This window comes from Thunnus thynnus, chromosome 15 (genome assembly GCF_963924715.1).
Source record: "Thunnus thynnus chromosome 15, fThuThy2.1, whole genome shotgun sequence".
Lineage (NCBI taxonomy): Eukaryota > Metazoa > Chordata > Actinopteri > Scombriformes > Scombridae > Thunnus > Thunnus thynnus.
Genome location: NC_089531.1, coordinates 14,168,327 through 14,188,390, shown reverse-complemented (window position 1 = coordinate 14,188,390; position 20,064 = coordinate 14,168,327). Strand labels below are relative to the sequence as shown.

Sequence of the window (20,064 nt, the reverse complement as noted above, 5' to 3'; positions counted from 1 at the left end):
GTCTGAACGCACCGCGCATCACCAATGTGCGCACATTTCACTGCGGAGGATATCCAGGGACGCTCGTTGCGCTCTTTAGAATAAATAATAATACCAAAAAAAAAAAACAACAACAACAGGAAATAATAACAACAATAACCCGGTCAGCCTGCGGATCAGAGGGAGGGCCTGCTCGCTGTGTTTTGTGATGAGTTTCTGAGAAATTCGTCAAGTGTCCATGTTGACAATCGGACGGACAGCGCAGGCTTAAATGTGAGTATTTCATTATCCGCGGGGTGTTTTTCAGAGAAACGCGGATCGCGGTGGGGTTTCTCCACGCACACACTTGACTGATTGACATACACGCAGCCCCGGCTAACGTGTCACTCTTTCCTCTCTTTTTTTTTTTCTTCCTGATTTCCTCCCAAAGACTGTAGCGGAGGGTTTGGAGACCGGAGCTGGCACCTGGACGGACGGACGGAACGGACGGAGAGGGAGAGAAAGAGAGACACTACACAGCGCAGTTTGGACTCGTCTCCACCGGCGAGTGAGTTAAAACGCAAGAGGAGTCCCGTTTTCTTCACTTTTGGCGTGAATAGAGGTATGAAATAGCCCAGTGAAGGGGTGTAAACCTCTTTTTGATTGAAAGACAGCAACGGGGGCTGAGGCAGCTGTCCATATATCCCCTCCACGATAGACTGAGATCCGCACGGAGCTTTTTTTTTTTTCGTCAGTTTTTCACCAACCCAGCCTGCGATGAGTTTGTGTGATCGACAGAAGTTAACGGACGAGCCCCTCTTGCTTTAAATTATTTGTAATCGTTTTTTTTTCTCACCGGACATACCGATTACAAAAAAAATATGATCGTGTAGAGATTAAACCTCCACTTGCCTCGTGAGAGAAAAAAAAAGTAAGACTTCTTCACCCTGCGAGGGATCTACACACACCGCCACTTTAATCATATCAACCCCCCCCGGCTGAAGAGCTGAGGAAACGCTACCGGCTTTGATTTCCTCCCCCCGTTGCACCGGTTTCCTCTCCAGCTCGGCCGCAATTTTGATCTCTGCATGAAAAGTCAAGCGGAAAGTCTTGCAGCAGCATGCCGAGGAGAAAGCAGCAAGCACCGCGGCGGTCAGCAGGTAAGCCCCGGCTCTGCAAACAAACACCCCCATCAGAGACTCATACACACACACACGTTATCTCCCCCCCTCCCTCCCTCCCTCCTCCTCCCTCAGCCAGGAATCAGACACATGCAGGCAAGTTTACACAGCAGCTGATAGGCCTGATGTAGGACATAATACAAGGACAGTGGACTTCTCTATTACCGTACCAGTAAGTCTAGTCAGTATGTGCATTCAGTTTTGGAGCAAAGGATTCAGGTTAATTCTGTCTTTATGTTTAGTTTTACAAAGTCGGAGTAACCCATGATAAGTTTATTCTATTTTACTAATCTAGTAAGACGTGTTTGGCTGGCAACAGTAGGCTTTTGTCTCATTTACGCAGCCATATGCTTCATTGCCAATTTTGCCTCTGAGACGTGAATGCGCTCAGCTGCACTTCAGTTTCAACGCTTTAAAGCTGATCCTCCACTAGGTTGCCAGCATCCAAGTTCTCCAAACAAAGCTCATCTTATCTCATTTTTACAGGCTAACCTGTTTGATGTGTTAGTGCCAGTAAAAAGCAAAAAAGCAAAAAAAAAAAAAAAAAGGAGAGAGACAGAAAAGTGGCGTATTTTCATCTTGTGTTCCGCTCTGGGATTGCCATCCTTGATTTGATGCTTGATTGATCGCCTGTCATGCGACTGCCTTTGATCTATTCATTCCTGATGAACATCAGTAAATCATTCACCATGGAGACACGCATGCGCCCGGCAGCTGGACTCCCTCAAAGGATAACTTTTTGCCCCCGCCGAGGAAGCAAAGAAAAGACAAATTGAAAGAAAAGTTCTCAAGCGGGATAAATACTTTGCGATTAATACCCAAGGGGGAGGGAACAAGGGGAGGAGGGGTGGGTGGGGGGGGGGGGGGGGGGGAGGGTGCTGGGGCGTAGCGAGATCACAGAGGGAGCATCTCATACAGAAATAGCCTTAAAACACTGCAGGGTGAACTGGGGAGGGTACTTCTAATGGTCACTTCATTGTGGTCACTTGACCTAACCTCTGTGTTCATCTCTTTAGAAGAAGGAAGTGTTGTAAAGATGTCATAAATGTTTAAGACACACGTGCCACAGGAAAAACTATATACATGTAACACCAAACATGAATGTAACTGTGATAAAGGAGGAGATCAAGTGTGTAAAATCACAGTTTGGTAGCACAAACTCACTCTAAAAGTCACTATAGAAACAGTACTGATGCAATACGATTTTAAAAATGAGTTTAGCTCCAATTAACCCGTTAAAATAATAATTATTTGGTATTTCGGTGTGTTACAAATTAGTATGCATGCAGCTAAATTGTTCGAGGTTACGAACTGATTCACATGTAGCAGGAATATATTTGTTTTTAAAAGAAAAAGTACCTCAGTAAAAGTAAATAATTATATATTTAGTGAAATTCAACACCAAAATTTCAATTTTAACCCCCACACACATCACCTCCTGACAATCAGGCCTCCATGTTGTCGCTAAGTTGACCAGACATGATCTATTCTGCTAAAGAATCGCATGTTTGCCCGAATCCATTTGATGTCCCTGGGAGATGTGTGTGATTGACGCGCATTTCCAAATGACGGGAGAGGAGCCTTTGAAGTTCATGCAGTAATGACCAAAGCCGAATAAAACAGCTGTAGAATGTTAAGCAGGCGGTGGAAATGTGAGGTTAAGCAGACTTAATCAAGGTTGTGACGGGAAGACTTTGAACTCGGTGGGGCTGTAATTTCTAATTGACGGGAGGCTTTAGTGATGGATAGAGAGAAATGTGTTTGAAGAACAAGACTGCAACGTGAAAACGAACAGTGCCGGTTTATACCTCCGCCACAAATAGTGGTGAAATCCCCCCCAAAAAAAGTGAAAAAAAAAAAAGTATTGGTTGTCCTGTTCTAGCCTCTTCTGGTCATTCAGCTGAGCTCTGAAGTGGCCCCATTCTGGCTCAGCCTTTGAATATTGATTTAATTGTCTGTTTTTGTGACAGACACATACATCACAGGCAGTAATGGTCAATCCCAACTTGGCAGGCTTTGTCTCTACATTATTTCCAGTGCTTGACGTATGGTCAATCCAAAAAACTTTAACACCTCTCTAGTCGTGTGTGCGTGTGTGTTTGTGTGTGTGTTTCCTCTGTGAAATGGCGTACACACCTATAAACAAGCTATTTTTACAATGCATTACCAGATATTTCCGCAACCCAGATTTGTCACTTCGGAGTTGCACTAAAACAAAATGTTGCATGGGCTCCTCAGAGAGAAAGGTTTCAATGGTTCTTTGTATGCCATTTCAAATGGGCTCAGTTTCATCAGTCACAGTGATGATTTTAGACCCTGTAATGGCGCTGTACCCTATCTACTTTATGACCAGTGACAATACATCAGTGTTCTTTCATTTGGAACCGCATTACTGCATCTGTTAGTTTTGGCAGTTAAGTTCAGTGCAGTGCAATTTGAGCAGCAGAGACTTTTGAAGCAGTCATTTGTCGTCATTTTCATTTTTTTTTTTTGCCCCCCCCACTCCTCCCTCCAACTGAGGTGCAGTTGTGTTGAGGTATTTCTCACAGGACCACATGCAATTAATGAAAAGTAAACAAAGCAGCAATATCAAGTAACAGTAATTATGATGAGAATAAAGGTAAGGAGGTAAAATAATAAAAAAAGAACGTATCGGGGTAGCCGCAGAGTTTTGTTTCCCTTTTTGTTTCCCTTGGATTTTGTATTTCATGTGAAATAAAAAACAAATGTTCAACTCACGTTCTAGGGGATGATAGCAAAGTGTAAAATTCATGTTATTTTGCAAGTATTGCCCTTGTTTATGTCTAATTTTAGTTAGAGCTAAAACAGTTAGTTGATTAATCGATCAGTTGACGGATTGAAAAATAATCAACAACAATTTGATTATTAATGAATCATTTAAGTCATTTAATAAGCAAAAAGTGACGAACATTGACTGATTCTTGCTTCTCAAATGTGATGATTTGCTGCTTTCTCTGTTTAATATCATTGTAAATTCAATATCTGAGGGGTTTTTGTAGCTGTGGGAGCTTGTAAAGGGCATTTTTCCCATTTTTTTATGAAAATAATCCTTAATTCCAGTCCATATTAATAAGAGGTTCAATTGCATAGTACCAACTTTCTATCCATAGAACAGGGGGACACTGAAGAGGTTGATAGTAACTGCAGTAATCGAGTGACCTTTGACACCTGAGCAACTTTTTTCTGTCGCCGCTTACAGAAAGCTGTGGATAATACACAGTACATTGTCACGTTTAAATATGATACACCCTGAAAATATTACAGCTAGATAACCAGTAATTAGTTTAATTAGTAGATGAGAGATAACTGCATGTAAAATGTACAAAGAAGCCATAATTCTGTATTTGCCTCGATACTGAGGTCACAGTTTTGATTGCTGTTGGAGAATTAATGGCACTGCTGCACCTCTACTCTCGCTCTTAGTTTGCCAGCCACAATATCTTAAATCAAACACTGTCACTCTAAGTAATGAATCTGTCAACTAATCATTCAACATGTCAGTGTGATTACAGTGTGACACTGCGTTAAATTTATTCCACAGGAGTTAACATTTTTTATAACCCATCCTGCACAACGTTCAGAGGTACTGACTGAGACAAGAGGAAGAGGCAGAGTAGACCAGTACACAGTGGGATCAACCAGGATACAGGTCCATAAGTATAGAGGGATTGCCATCTTTCTACTGCACCGTGCTTATGCTGAATTAGGCAGGGAGATGTGAAATCCGCTCTGTTTCCTTTCACTCTTAGATGTGAAAGTTTAGAAATATTTGATCCAGATCTAGATTCTTATCTCCACTGACAGCAGAGAAAGCTGTTCCTATACTGACAGAATTAGCGCAGGTCATGAAGAGAGAGAAAGTGACACGCTGTGATACTGTCAAACGTGACCAAAACGTGTTCCTTCGTACCTGCAGACAGCAATTTGTTTGCTTTTGTCTGCTCTTTCAATAGAAATGTTAGACTGGGCTCGGTCACTAATTAAAAAGTTTAACAGTCTAAACGTAAATCAAGTGATTGTATTCCTGTTACAATCAGAGACTGTGGCTGCTGTTCATTTCTTTAATGTGCATCATTCAGTGTCTCCCATAAATGGACTTCTGTGCTGCATTTTAATGATGTGTCTCTATAGCTTAGCGCTGCACATGTTTAATTACAGCACTCTGCAACATTTGTCCATATTGAAGCCACGACGAGGTACACGCTGAACAGGATGCACAGACAGTGCCTCGCCTTGTGAGCTTCTCTACTGACATCACTGGCTGCCTAAACAGACCCCCACCCCGCCCCCCCTCCCTTTACTGCCACTATCACTTCTTCAATGCAAAAAGAGTCTCTTAATTATGACTTGTGGGTGGGGGAGGGGGAGGGTGGGGGGTGAGGGGGGAAGAAGTTGAGTTTCCCTTCTTCCCCGACGGCATCGTTAGCTGGGGTCCCTAATTATCCAGGTAGCTGACGGATCAGTGACAGGGCCCCACCGATTAATGCTGACAAATTCAGCAAGGTGTCAAGCCTGCAAGCTGCCTTGATATAATCAACTCGGTGTTAGCCACTTCTCATATCAACAAGCCCCAGTTGTTCCAGTGTAAACTCAACATCAGAGGTGGCTTGCAGTGTGACAAAATGTGTGACTTGTAAAGCCAACGCGGCGCTGGACACAAACACAGCTGTAACAAGGTTATGAATGGTTGTAGTCTCAAGTGGGAATGTACACACTCAGTACATGAACTCTCAGCTTCATTCCATCTGAGTTACAGTATGTTATGAGAGTATTTATTAATTGCATTAGTTGTATTAGTGTTTTGTGTCTACCTGAAATTAGCTAGTAGCTAAATCTGGTACATGGTCCCTAATAAATGTAATAAACTAAACTTAAGCAGTAGTATCCAGTGGAAGTATTTCTAACAGGTTTAGGTGTAGTTGAATATATGTCGTTTCCAGTGAAAGAGAAAGATTTTCTTAATACTTTGCTTTTCCCTCTGATCTTTGTGGTGGTAACAGCTTTTTGGTTTGTTTGACAGAACAGGAACAAAGTTCTAAGCCGAGCAGCATTAATACATTTTGTTGTTGTTACTTTGCATTGTATTTCCTCTGCAGAAATTTAGCTCACGGAAGCTGTCAACTAAGAAGCCAGCACCGAAAGATGACTATTAGAACCTTGTGTTGGTTTTATCTGGATGCTTCTGATAAAGTATTTAATGACATTTGTCAGGAGTTGAAGCTGTGCTGTGGTGGGAAAAAAAAAACAAACATTTGAAGCGAAAAGTCTGTGGAGTAAGTGCAGATGAGAACAGAGCATGTCGGTGTGTTTATGTGTGTGTGTGTGTGTGTACGAGTCTGCATCACTGAGCAAGATGAGTTTGTGCAACCCTGCGTGTGTGTGTGTGTGTGCATATGAATGTGAAATATTCTGATCCTGTGATAAGGCAGTGTATGTAAAGTGTCATTAACAGGTGACATTGACTGAAGGAGTCAGTGGATATATTTGCTATCCCACACTCCGCTACACCCGTAGTTTCATTTGCATCTGGTGTCGGAGCCAGTAGGCCTTCAGGAAATCAAAGACACACACTAATACGCACACTCGCACAACTGCGCTCTCTGTCCTCATCTTCGTGGAGGTTAAGTGACAAATGAAGATCGATGACTGCTCTTATGGAAAAGAGAGGGTCGAATTGAAAATATGTGGGAATTAGGCTCGCCAGCGGGGTGACGATGTAAAGGCATTCGGCACTGCAGCCGCGAGGTAAAACTATCCCTGAGCTTAATGAGGTTCAGAGGAAACAGGAAAACCTGGATTTTCACTCAAGCACAACAAAAGGATCCTTGACAAAGAAATCCAGAAAACAAGGTCATTTTTACAGGAATAAATCTCACGAGCGTCCTCACTCTTCAATACATCCTGCATGTAGGATATTGTCTCTAATTCTCTGTGTGTCTGTTTTCCATTCACAATGAAGTCCCAGCTACGATTCAAAACAGCTGCAAAACAAAAGCCACAATGTGGGGATGTAAAATAATAACAGGAATAATAATATGAATGAAATCATCCACAAGACTGTCCTTGAGGGATTTAGGGCACTGGTTGTTAATTATTGCTAAGCTTGCACAATGTATTGGCAAAGTCTTCCCCCCTCTGACTGAGTGAAATAGATGAAGAGAGTGAAAGCATGAAAGTCATGGAGTATGAAATAAATTCTATTGATGTAATTGCCCTTATATATACTAGCTGAAAATGTTTTCACCCGTATGTCCAGAACAAGCGCACAGATTTGAAAAAGCACACGTGATCAAGATTTAGGGATTCATCATGACCGATTCTTTATTTTTCACATGTTGAAAAACTGATCTCCAGTTACAACTTAAAATACACTTAAAGCTGCACACTTTTTGTTATGCTTTCACTCGATATTTCTGTAGATTCTTGCAAAGCTGCAAAGCATTGTGGGCAGTCGTTACACCCAAAGTGTACCAGCTGCGTTTGCTGCTTAACGCACACTTAACATTGCGGTTATAGTTTCTCTAATAATGTCAGTTTAAGAATCAGACAAAGACAAAGGGGAAGAAAGGAGAAAAAAAAATACACAAAAGAGAGAGAAAAATGGCAAGTCATGATTTAAGAGGAAAAGACGGGAGGTCCGGGGTACACTCAGAGGTCAGAGTCTACTCAGGGGATCTCCTGTCTCCACTGCCTCCCCTCTACAGTGTGTTTTTCTTTGTGTGTTTTGTTGTTTGTGCATCATTTTTCCTTCAGCGTACAACAGTTTTATACGTTTGTTGTCTAAGCATGTTTGTATAAATGCTATTTATGATCCTGCTGTTATCATGTTTCTGTATGCGTTGTGTGTGTGTGTGTGTCCTTGCATGATTGATGCACCGCACGCCAGACGGACGCTGTTATTGGAGAGACAGAGTAAGTCAGCGTCTGCCGCTGTGATCCGATTTGTCCAAAGTCAAGGGGATTTGCTCTGATCGGATATCTGTTTCTGCATTTTGCTTGAGTGATCTGAGAAATTGCTCAGCATCCATGTTTTTAAGTTCTGCACTTGATATATTAGAAATTGTCAGTTGTGGTAATGATGGTGATCGTGCTAGAAATAAGACTGGCTGGCCAGCAATAGCAGGCACGGTTTAAATTACTCTCAGTGCTCCTATTATTAAATCTCTTGCTCCCTCATATTGTCAATACCCGGGTCAAAAGTCACTTAAGCTAAGACTGAAAAACTGCCTTTGATCCACATAAACAAAAACAGTGGTGAGTGAGTCGCTACTAGCCGGCCTTGAAGTTGTGTTGCTTCTGTTAACCAGCCTTGAACATCTGGGTTGAAGCAGGGTGGGTGAGAGGAGCTGTGGGTGAGCGAGGTACCAGCAGCGAGGGGGAAGGAGACAACAGAGGGAGAGAAAGGCGGGCTGTGAAGAAAAGGTATTAAAAGTGACAGATGAACAGGACTTGGGTAGACGTTCTCCCGCAGCAGCTGTGACTGCTGCCATTGCTCTGACAGGTGTCAATTAAGAATTACTGCCGAGACCCTGTAGTCATTTTTTCCTGCCCAGCTGTCTGTCTGTGTGCCTTTTTGAGAAATAACACTTTACCCTTGTCACTGCGTTAGCGCTTAGCCACAGTCGCCCCAGAAAATGAGTGCATGGCGGGCACGCTAATCGATAACCAGTGTATTAGCAATTATTTTGGCCATTGATTTACGGTGGGGCAGCGACTCCCAGCGTGTTGTTATTAGCCGCTGATTATATGTGCCTGTGCTATACTGCAGACATGCACGCCAACACATACGCTTGCTCTGCTGTTGCCGGGTATATATTTTATCCTTAGAGCTAAGTGCACATATAAGTACAAAAAGACATAGACAGTGTGGTGTACTTGTCCTTTTCCTGTCCTGTTTCCCTCATGATTATGAAAGTGTAGACCTTGAACTTGCGTCAGGAAGTCCCCAGATAACTAACTAACTGTTTAATGCACTTTCTTTATGTGTCTTTAGAACAATTATCAGGTTTAAATTATGCTAAGTCAGGTTATAGGAATCACGTTTGCTACACATTTATCCTGTGACTTTGGGGAATTACAATACGATTCTGTTCACACATTCTCAGGTGCCTAAAAGTGTGTGTAATTTAAGTTTGTTAATGTAAAATGATATAAAACACGCCAGGCTCCCTGTTGGCCTCCCATAATTCCAACAGCAGCGGGGCACTTCCAGCTTAAGAACCTTGACTTTTAAAAACCAAGTACTTGTCACCTTGTGGGTTCAAGTTTACTACAGTATATTAGCCCTTATGAAAAATGACATAAAATGTGTCAGCAATACCAGTTAGAGCTGAAACAGTTGGCCGATTAAAGGTACCCTGTTGAGTTTTTGAGCAGTAGTAGTGCTAAAGAGCAATGTGTTCGCAAGTTGGTCCCCATTTTGTTTGTTCTCATGCACAACACAACACACAGTCCTAGGAGGCAAAGGGCAAAGAAGATGACTAAGTAAACAGAAATGTAAACTTTGCAGGATTTAAAATATTCTGCTTCAAAACATTATGTTTTAACACTTCCACCTCCTCCTGTTTTGGTAAGAAACACAAAATGTAAACATAACTTTTGTTTGCTTACAAGGAAACTCGACAGGGCACCTTTAATTTATTAATATAATTTCCAGTCACTTGACATAAAATTATATTATATATTCTAATAATATTATATACTAAATTCTTTTAGCTTTAGACTTTATTGTTCTGTCAGCAGGAGCTCTGGAAAAAAAATATGGGCGTTCTTTAAACTATTTTCTGACATTTTTTATCCACTATTTCTGGGCATTTTTTACCCAATTTATCAAAAAAACCCAAAACTGATAGATTATTCAATAATGAAAATAATTGTATTGGTATGAAAAGGGGATGCTAACATGTTAACATTGGCTATCATTGTAGAAACTATCTTGTGAAGAGAAATGGACATTTCTTTCTGCTAACCTCTACAGTACTGCTTTGCTGCATGTTGCACCTCAGCAAAAATTCAATCTAAGTTCAGAACATGGGAATGAAAACTTTGTTCAATTCTTAATGCCAAATTATAAAGCAACTCCAAAAAGGCTGGAGGCTTACAAATGGAATTAGTGTATTTTGTTTATGTTTTTTTGTGGTTGCCTAGGTGAAGGCTTACTAAATATTTATACATATGATGACTGTACACTGTTGGTGTTTTGAATATAATCCTCCTGTAAACATCAGGAGAACATTAATATTAATTAACTGTGTGCAAACTAAGCACCAGCTAGTAGTAAAGTTTCTTTTTTCCCTTCACAGCTCTAATGCGAGAAGTGCTTGAACCATTTGTAGAGCTTGTGGTGCAAAAAAACTGGCAAGAACCGGTACTGTATATCATGAGAAGAAAGGTACTTGTTTTTTATTACATGGCGATTGATAAAAGCTGTCCTCAGCATATCCAAAGAGCAGTCGGTGCAAGTGGACGAAAGTCAGGGGGCGGAAATTTTTCTTTCCCCCAAGGAGTGTTTATTTAACTGATAAGGTGGGTTGAGAAGCAATGAATATCATTTTTTGGACACTAGTTTACTGCAGATAAGCCATCTGGGAATGGATACAGTTAACAGATGACACTTCGTCCTTGAGAGCGGACACTGGGGAAGGTCATGCTGCAGCCTGGTGTAGTGCCACTGCCATCTCTCTTTTCTCACATCTCTCTCCTCCCTTTACCTCTTCATCTTTATCTCAGCCTACTCCCTCTCCCTCTCTCCTCCTTTTTTTGGGGGATTACTGGCCCCCTCTCTCTCCCCGTAAGCCTTTTCTCATCTTCCTATCTGTCATCAATCTCTATCTTACTGACTCAATTCTCCTCTACCCTGCTCATATTTTCTTTCATCTTCCTCCCTGTCTTTCGCCCTCATCTATCGCTCTCTCACCGGATGCTCAAGAGTCAGTGAACTGGTTACAAGAACATGAACTCAACATCTGAAAAGGAGAGCGTAATACTCTCCTCTTTCAGGCCCACTGGCCTTGTTCTCATATTTCAAGGACCCCTTTTTTTTTCAGTAGTCTGATTTCAGCGACATTATGCAGTCACACTTCTGAGTTGTAAAAAATTCAAAAGGTCACAGGGCATTTAAGTCTTGTGTCGTCCTCTTTGAAGTCTAAACACATGACTGTCACATATTTTCCAAGAGCCATTTCCATTCCCATTAAGCAGACAGTTATCCATAAAGCATGTTGCACAGGAAAAGAATCAAAGCATATTTTGTTGGTGTGGCGCAATTCAGTTTTGTTTGACGCTTTCATTTAAAAGACAACCATTGATCACAATTTGCTCGAGGTTACACAAAGTCATCACTTAACAGTCGTCTGCTCTCGCAGGCCACTTGACGGGCAGTTGAAAGGGGATATAATGTCTCGGGATCCCAGTCAGTTCAACAACACCACATGCTATCCCCAAAAATTTCCACCCAAATCTTTCCTGAGCCGCTGTTTTGTCTCAGACGGTGACAATCACAGGGGGGTTATAAGCTCAGCTCTGTCCCTCTAAGTCGTCTGTCTCAAAGAGAGCAGCGGGAGGCCTCCTGTTGACACGAACGTCTCCTCCGTCAGTGTCGTCACTCAGTCCCTCACACACCAAACCAACTGTCTGTCTAACTCACTGGTTGGATGTCCACCTGAGCATCTGTTTCTGATCGCCTGTCTCTGTTTGTCTGCTGACCCAACTGTTGGTCTGTTTGCTTGTCTATCTCTGGTCCATCTGCCTCTGGCCTCTCTCATCGCCATGGTACATGATGACAGGAATGCCACCGCTACTACGTCAAACTAACTACGCAGAAAACATTTTGACATGGATTAATGTTTGTATAACAGTATGCACCAACATTGAGCTTCCATCTAAATACACCAAAGTGAATATCATGATGTCTGTTGTAGCCAGTTGTGGAATATAATTAAGTACATTTATTCAAACTTGAGTTTATTGTACTTATTTATTTTACATTTGAAATGTATGATGAGTTAATAAAACACAATATATTGTTGTCCATTGAACCACCCAACAGCTTATAAAGTAGTTCAAATGAGCACCACCTTGACCGGCTGCACATTAAAATGCTGCTTACATATCAGTAATAATATTTATAATAATCTAATAATGTATAATACTGACAGTACCAGTTGTGCCAGCATAATGAGTACTTTTACTTTTGATACTATAGGTACATTTTGCTGATATTTCTCTACTTTTTAAAGGCAAGACTTGCAAAACATCATGGTATTATTAAATTTCTCTTCAGTAAAGTACTTGAATACTTCTTCCACCACTGCCTGCAGCCCTTAGCTACTACTTGCATTTCCGAATGTTAAATCTGGAGCAAAAAATGTCTGATATCCTTTCAAAACAGTGAAAAGTTCATGCATGTTTGTGTTGTTGATGATCATGGTTACCTCCTGCAAAAACATTTTCCATGAAAGGCTTCTGGTTACTGTCTAGCTGGTCCGTCTCTGTCCATTTAGTATTCTTTGCCTCTAATGGGTACCTTCTAGGACTGTACGATATATCGTTTCAGCATCGACATTGAGATGTGTGCATGTGCAATAGTCACATTGCAGGACGCGCATTGTCAAATAAGGCAAGTTAACTCATGCTAGAACTTTTGATGTGCTCTGGTGAAAGGGTGCACTTCATCAGTTTATCAAACAACCAATGCAGGCCCCACTGGTCGCCTACTACAAACTAAAAAAAAGTGCTGCCTGTTTGTGTTGTCTTATAAACTGATCAAGTACACCCTTCACCAGAGCACATAGCGAACTGATTGCTGTGCTTGCAGAGTCTGCGTATCTCCTGCCTGTAAACATTCACACGGCGACTGCTACTGTCACAGATAATGTCGCCTGGATGCTAGAGGCAGGCGTTCAGTTATGCAAGTGCGTGTATTCCCGTTATCAGCAGCACCTCGTCCTGGTGCTAGTTAAAAGTTAAACAGTTACTGTCACGGGGCTGGTTCGTGCCCTAATGTTAGCAGTATAGCTGTTAACATAGTAGTGCAGTGTATGTACAGTCTAGGCTATTTGTCGACGAATAAATGCTACAACCTGCCACCTGCTGATTAAAGTGAAGGGGTTAGCCCTGAAGTTAGCGAGCGAAGTTAGCCTCTTGTGACTGAGCATATATGAGCTACACCTGGTGCCCACTGGAATCATATATTGCATGTGTATATGTATCGTAATATATATATCGCAGAAAAAAAAAGATAAAGCAATGTCAGTTTTTTTCCAATGTCGTGCAGTCCTAGCACCTTCTTGCTCCCTCACCGTTGTGGAGGTCTGTGTAATATATCCGTCATCTTGCTGAACACTTAAATTCGGTATTTGTCTGGTTGTACGCTCAAAGTCCAAGAATGGCCACAGCCCCAGTTTTACCATGAGTATGTGTGTGTGTGTGTGTGTGTGTGTGAGTCATTTTTGGGTGAGTGTGACTTAATTTTTTACTTAACCTGTTTTTCCTTCTCCATCTTCTCAGTTTTTGTCACTTCATTTTTTTTTCCCTGTCTTGCCTCATAGTTGGAGCCTCATTCTTAAACGTCTCTGGTTTAACAATAAGTGCTGTCAGATTTTAGGAAACAGACGATGAGTCTAGAAAAAGCAATGACGTACATATTGAACTGTGAGTCCTCAGCGATGACTCGGTGACCATTTTATATTTAACTGGTCAGAAACCACCATCTAAAATTATACTTAATGTTTACTAGTTACCAGTTGGGCTGGGAATCTCTTTGTTCCTAAAATTTTTTATTCCCATACTTTCTCTTACTGTATGCCAACTTGAATAATATCATAATGATTAATATATATCATGAAAAATCATTTAACACAACAGAAGGATACAATGCGGTTGGTTAATGTTTAGGAGCAAGTTAAATCATTTCCATGATTCTTCTATTCAAGAAAAAAAAAAATACATGTGTTTTGAACTTTCTTGAGTTTTTCTGGCATAAACAACGACAGGTTGTTTTTGTCTTGGTCTGCTGTAGAGCATCAGTGTTTGTGATTAGAGTCCAGTGTGTGAGACAATTTGCCTTGCAGGTCTGGACAGCTTTGGTCTGACAGTAAAATGACAACAACATAATTAACAGTTATGTTAATTAGATGTTGCTTTATTTATATGCTTTAAATCATAAAGAGAATCATATCCATGACATTAAGTTTCCTCTCAATGCACACAGCAGAGCTTAGGTCAGCAGAGAGAATAAAGACTTGTCAGGATCAGTTAATTAAACCTGGTTAAAATAAACAAGATCAAGGAGCAGAATGGAGTCCCGCTGATCAAGTTTATCAAGTTCAGTCAGTTACTTCACTACTTTTAGACTCTCCGCTCCTCTCGCACAATATAACTTCAGCTTGGTCTATAAAAGTAGCCGGCCACTCGAGGCAAAAAGCCTCTTAACTCCAGTAAGGAACTTTTGTATTTTAATGTAAATCATTATGCATCTAAGACTTGGTTACCCGTTATATAGCATCCTGCATTAAGTGCAAAAATTAACATGTTTAATTGTTTTGTGACAAGAAAAGAAATATTTACTGTCTGTGTGCAAATTTACAAGGTATTTGACAACTATATTATTGTCAATTAGGGAAGCTTACATCTGTTTTGGAAAGAGATTTACCGTACATTATTATTTATGTATTTAAAATTTATTTCATAAAGTAGTAAAGAGATAGTGTGTACACATCCCATACTATATTTAAGTCAAGTGCAGGACAATTAATGAAATGAAGTAATAAAGTCCTCGATTACTGGATTATAGCTCCCAAAGTCTCTATTATTGACTGAAAAGGCAACATTTTAAGCCTGCCGAGTGGGGACACTTTCCTTTTTTCTTTCATTTTGTCAAGTAGTCTCACTGAGATTTATATCTCCATTTCAAGAGCGACTTGAGAACAAGAAACATTCATAATCAGAGAACCACACAACCAGCACACAAAATGACACAAATAAGGCCACATTCAATCAAGAATTATTATAATAATTAAAGGAGTCATAAAAACATCAGAAAATAAAATCTCCAAGGGGAATGACAGAATCTGGTTTTGAGGGCAGTTTACAGTTCATCCCATTTAAAAGGTGCAGAGTACCTGACATCAGATCTGCCAAGATTAGCGCGTACAAAACGGATATCTAAAAATAAGTAGTTGTTGGATTGTGTAGTGTACTAAAAGATTTAAATAAGAGAAGAGGTGAGGTAGTTTGGGAATTAAATTGAAAATTATTATTTCTTCTTGTCTGTAAGGAAGTCCATTTAATCTCGTGATACATGGTGCAACTTTTTTAGCATCGCTGGTTGTTGAAAGCGACAGAAATGACAAATCTAACATTGTATCTCCAAAAAAGGTTTAGAGCATCTTAATGCTTGTAAACTTGTGTTTCCTTTAACGCACTGTTTTGTCTGGTTACAAGTTAGAATAGTATCACCATATCTCTGCCATGACATTATATTGTGAAGCTAGTTGTTTTTTGTTTTTAGATTCAGCTCTTCTGGATGAATCACCGATAAACTTAGCAGCGTAGCTTAGCTTAGCTTAGCTTAGCTGCGGTTGTAATGTCGCTCTAGTCCGGTGGTCGCTTCCTCTTTTAGACTCTGTTGTGTGATTCAACAGCATAATATTCTGCCTCATATCTTGATACAAGTTTTCTTCCAAATGTACTGATATTTCTAAGTATTTAGTAGTATGATATTTTGTGTATGCTATTCCCTATCGCTAGCATAGCATTAACATAACGTAACATTTGTTGGCAAATGAGAAGGGAGGGAGGACATTAAATACTACCCACATTGTAATGATACAATGCTGGTTGAAAAATCAGTAAAATTTCCCTTTAAATGAGGAAATGTTCATCGGTTAAATAGATCTCACCTTGAGATGGATGTTTTCACATATTCATAAGAAGCCTTAAAAGTATTTTAAAGCCGACTGTTGGGCATTTTTAGCCTCTCAGTGCCAGACAGTGGAGCTACTGTGGAAGCAGTGCTGATGGCACAATCCTGAGCGGGTGAAAATGTGCACCCCTCCTCTCGATATTTGGGATCTATTATGTATGGAGGAGCTGAGTGTCTACATGACCGAGGCCAGAGAGCTACACAGGACTGAGTGAGCCACTTTTGTGTGTGTGTGTGTGTGTGTGTGTGTGTGTATGTGTGTATGTGTAGAGAGACGAGGGCAGAAAAGAAGCAATGGAAGGAGGGGCATAAAGGGGGTGAAAAAAAAGAGGAGAAAAAGAGAAAGAGAGTGACAGCAGACAAAAAAGAACCAGGGAGGAAAGGGGGGGAGGGATGAGGGAGTGGAAAAAGAGGAGGCAAAGCAACAGAGGAGTGAAAGAGAAATGACTTGAGGGGTTGAGGGATGGAGAGAGAGAGGTGAATAAAGCGAGAGAGAAAAGTATCAAGGCAATGGCGAAGGAGAAAAAAGAAAAGAGAGTGACAGTGAAAGCGGTTGGATAGTGGAGGAGAGAGAAAGAGAGAGGGGAGGATGTCACCCATGGCTGCCACTCATCACTCACAGCTTAATGACGCTGTTTTTTTCCCTTCTCCCGCTTCTTTTCCGTGGGAGAGGGGGAGGGAGTTCGGCCCGCGCCCAATCAAATGGGGTCATTCAGAGTTCATAACCTCCAGGTGGGACTGTCCTCCACAAGGGAAATGTTTGTGTATGTGTAGTGAGAATTGTCTATTTATTGAGGACATTTTGTTAAATTCTTACCATGAAATCTGGAGACGTTTGGGTTAGTGTTAGGATGGAGGTAAATCAAATTGTGGTGAAGGTATAAACAAGCACGAGGGAGAGTGAGAAAATGTTTTGTTCAGATGCAAAAAAAGCCAAATTGGATTTAAAAAAATATAAATTCTCATATGAAAACATACAAGAAATGACAGCTCTGTAAACATGGTTAAGGTTTTGTTTTTGCTTGCCTGTCAGCCTCTCATTTTGGTAAAGGTGCAAATGCCTTGTCCAAAGTTTTTGTTCATGTGTTTACATATGTGTATGTTTGACGCATGTGTGTTTATAAGTGTGTGTGTGCGCATGTTTGTTTGCAACAGAAACCACTCGGGCTGTCTGTTGCTTCCTTCTACGATTGGCTTGATTCCTATTGCAGCGTTGGAGTTTTGATTCAGTTTGTGTTTGTGTGTGTGTGTGTGTGTGTTTGTGCGTATGTGTGTGTCTGTGCGTGCGTGTGTGTGTGTGTGTGCACTGAGCTCCACTTGTCCTCTCACTCATTCCCGTTTCTGGGAAGCATCAGCCGTTTGAAACTCAAACGGCAGGATTTTTTTTTCCTCGCTCTCCTCCTCGCACCAAATTTGGGGAACAGCTGGGGCGGCCATGACGACGATTTGTCTCCCTCTGCCCGTCCGCCTGACAGGTTGAGAGCATGCACACACACACACACACACGAACACACTCACTAATAGGTACATACACACACAATTAAACATGCACTCAGTATCACAGACAGACAGGCACAAACACTTCCACACACACACACACACACACACACTTGCAAACGTAGACACATACCCCTTATAAGAGGCCATGTTCTCAGGGCGCTGCCAAAACACTCTGATTTCCTTTAGCCTGGGCGGCCATACATCAGCTTGGGGCCTCCCAGCCCGGATAGCAGGGGCTGACAGAATGACATGTGTCATTTATCAAATGAGGGGCGCCAGGCCTCAGTAAAAGAACAGACCGCCGCGTGACAAAGCCCCCCGAGAGCTCTCCTCCTCTTGCAACGAGGGGAGTGTGTCATGAGATAGACACTGACAAATATACGGAGATGGAACACACATGGATGCACGCTGACACCGACACACAAGCAGAGGAAACACACACTGAGAGGCACTTCAAGCACAGATACAAACCCATGATCCAAGACGCTTTGTGGCTTTAAAAGCTTCTCTTTTTTTTTTTTGTGCCTGTGTTGAAAGAAAGAAAAGTCTTGTTAAATACACAACTAAGGCAAAAAGATATATTTTCTGGATTTTAACGTACTGGCAGCAGAGCTACAAACACACATACCCACACATACACCCACATATATGTTTCCCTTGCAGCCAGAGAAGCCGCAGCCAAAGCTTCTCCTGTTGCCAACAGCAGGCCTGTCTGTGTGCCCATCCTTCTTAATGAACGGTCACTGGCTGACGAAAGGAACTCTTTTAGTTGGCAACACCGCTCCATCTCCTTCCTTTCATATCCATGCCACCACATACACACAATATCCCTCTCTTCTCCTTCATTATGTCTCCCTCCCTCTTCCTCTCCCCCCCCCCCCCCCCTTCCTCTCCCCCTTCCTCTCTTTCGTGATCCCCCTCCACACCCGTTTACTCTTTCCATAGCCCGTTCATTTGTCTTCATAAGCCTAATTTATTTTCTCTGCCAGATGCAAGCTGACAGCCATCAGTCTCTCTCCCACACACACACACCCACCAGTGCACACTCCCAGTACACACACACACACCTGACCTTCTGACATGCAGACAAATACACTAACGTGCAGTCACATACCCTCTGTTTTACCCCTGTCCTCCACCCCTCCAACCCCCAAAACCCTCCCATTAACATTACTGAAGATGGATGTATCTTCATAGCGGAGATTGATTGCGGATATAGAGTTATGGTGCCATTTATGTGTGTCTGTGTGTACGTGTGTGTGTTAGTGTTAGATGGAGGGCACTTTGGGAGGCAGCGTTAGGAGCTGAAATGTGAGGGAGGCAGGCTTTTCTCTCGTTTCCAGAATCTTCCAGCCGTTCGTTGTCTGTCCGCAGTCTGATATTGTGCTCTGTTGAAGGATTGCTTCCTCTCTTCCTGCCTCTCTCTCTCCGACTGTGAAGCTGTTCATAGCCAGTGTATGCTCACACTCACACACACACGCACACACAGGCATGCATAGTCGCACACAGACACAATTAGGGTGAGATGGCTACTGATACTAGTCCACTAAGAGCCCAGTACATAATTTACTGACTTTCTCTAGAGACCCTTTTTCAACCCCTAATCCCTCCTCCCTCCTATCATTTCTTCTTTGGTAGGTTTATTGCCAAGGCCATCAGGAAAGGAAAAAAAAAAGCTGCACGCAACCACACATAACGCCCTCAAAACCGCTGTTTTATGCTTTTGTTATATTTTTTTTTTTGTTACATCCGTGTGCCATTCATCACGCTTTAAATCCTAAACTAGTGTTGAAATGAAACAGTACGACTTTGTTTAATGGAGCGCCAGACTTCAGCACTAACTCGTCACTTCAGCAGGCAGAATGAAAAAGAAAATGTGGCGATGCATAAAGGATAGCGGTTTTGATGGTGCACAATTGCTGGAATTTCCCCGGTGACACATGCAGTTAAAAGCACAAAAATGTTTGGGGACGTTTGGTTGTCCTGAGCAGCCTCCTGCCCTGAGGGTTTGCGGTTCTAATTAATTTCCCTAAAGGGACTTTATGGTTTTTAAAGTTATGATTTCTTTGTCTGTCTCTGTGCATGTTGGGAAAGGGATGTAAGTCAGGTCTCTCAGGTCCCATTCTCAAAAAAACCTTCTGCATTCTTGTGTGCAGGCTTGTGTTGCATACAGACATGTTGAATCTCCCGTTTTTCTCGGGTTTCTCCCGTATTTTCACTCCCCCTCCTGCTGTGCTCCCATTTCGTAATTTTCCCTGTAAATCTCCTGTATTTCCCTTTTTTTTTATTTTTACAGTTATACACAGGGTTGTAGTCGAGACTAAACGCACGTAGACAAAGTTTACCCGCCTCTCAAATTCTGAGATATCGTTGAAATAGCACAGACTTTCCTTCACTTTACAGCTGTTAGTGCACTCAATCTGGCTTCCCAACGCACTTTCTGTTGTAGCTTCTGGGAGCGCTCGTTTTGTTTTCCGTTTA

At 41.7% G+C, this 20,064-nt stretch overlaps 1 protein-coding gene across 3 annotated transcripts in view; it reads left to right on the top strand.

Moving 5' to 3' along the window:
- Positions 1–20,064, top strand: part of LOC137198837 (teashirt homolog 1-like) — a 177,841-nt gene that overhangs the window by 144,392 nt on the left and 13,385 nt on the right. For 2 of the 3 annotated variants that reach the window (XM_067612805.1, XM_067612804.1), the window contains one exon: positions 410–1,118. In XM_067612805.1, the coding sequence (XP_067468906.1) occupies positions 1,079–1,118 (40 nt within the window). In that variant the 5' untranslated portion in view covers positions 410–1,078. Of the gene's footprint in view, positions 1–18; positions 253–409; positions 1,119–20,064 lie in introns of those variants that run through there. The other variant, XM_067612806.1, reaches the window with a different exon arrangement.